A 401-nucleotide genomic window follows, 5' to 3' on the forward strand; every position below is an offset into this window, starting at 1 on the left:
TTTTTTTTTTGGGGGGGGGGGGGGGAGGGAATCTACAGAATCAGTAGATTATTTGCTCTCCAAATTTGAAAATGAAATATCATAAAGCGTGATGCACAGAACAAAGTTTCCGAAGTCGTGAATAGTAACTAGTACCTAGAAGCTGCAACCGATCCTTGGCCATAGCCATATTAGTCATCATTTTAGATTGTAGACGTCGTGCTCGGTCGCACTGATCACCTTGCAAAGAGTAAAAAGAAAAAAAAAAAGTCAACATTATTGGAATGTTAGATTAAGTACTACAGCACCCACATCCCTCTATCCTTGTAAAAGTGACACTTACCTCTTTCTTAATTTTGGGGGTGGGGGAATGGTTAAGAGGCTTTTGAAATGAAGTTACTTAAACCTTGGCTAAGACTCCT

The 401-nt window shown here is 39.7% G+C and overlaps 1 protein-coding gene across 2 annotated transcripts in view; it reads right to left on the reverse strand.

Moving 5' to 3' along the window:
* The window catches only part of SPAST (spastin), an 87,395-nt gene that overhangs the window by 86,253 nt on the left and 741 nt on the right, over positions 1 to 401 (reverse strand). For both annotated transcript variants that reach the window (XM_019527138.1, XM_019527137.1), the window contains exon 2: positions 136 to 219. In XM_019527138.1, the coding sequence (XP_019382683.1) occupies positions 136 to 181 (46 nt within the window). In that variant the 5' untranslated portion in view covers positions 182 to 219. The remainder of the gene's footprint in view (positions 1 to 135; positions 220 to 401) is intronic.

The sequence above is a fragment of the Gavialis gangeticus genome, unplaced genomic scaffold, assembly GCF_001723915.1.
Source record: "Gavialis gangeticus isolate Ggan-Ray unplaced genomic scaffold, GavGan_comp1, whole genome shotgun sequence".
Lineage (NCBI taxonomy): Eukaryota > Metazoa > Chordata > Crocodylia > Gavialidae > Gavialis > Gavialis gangeticus.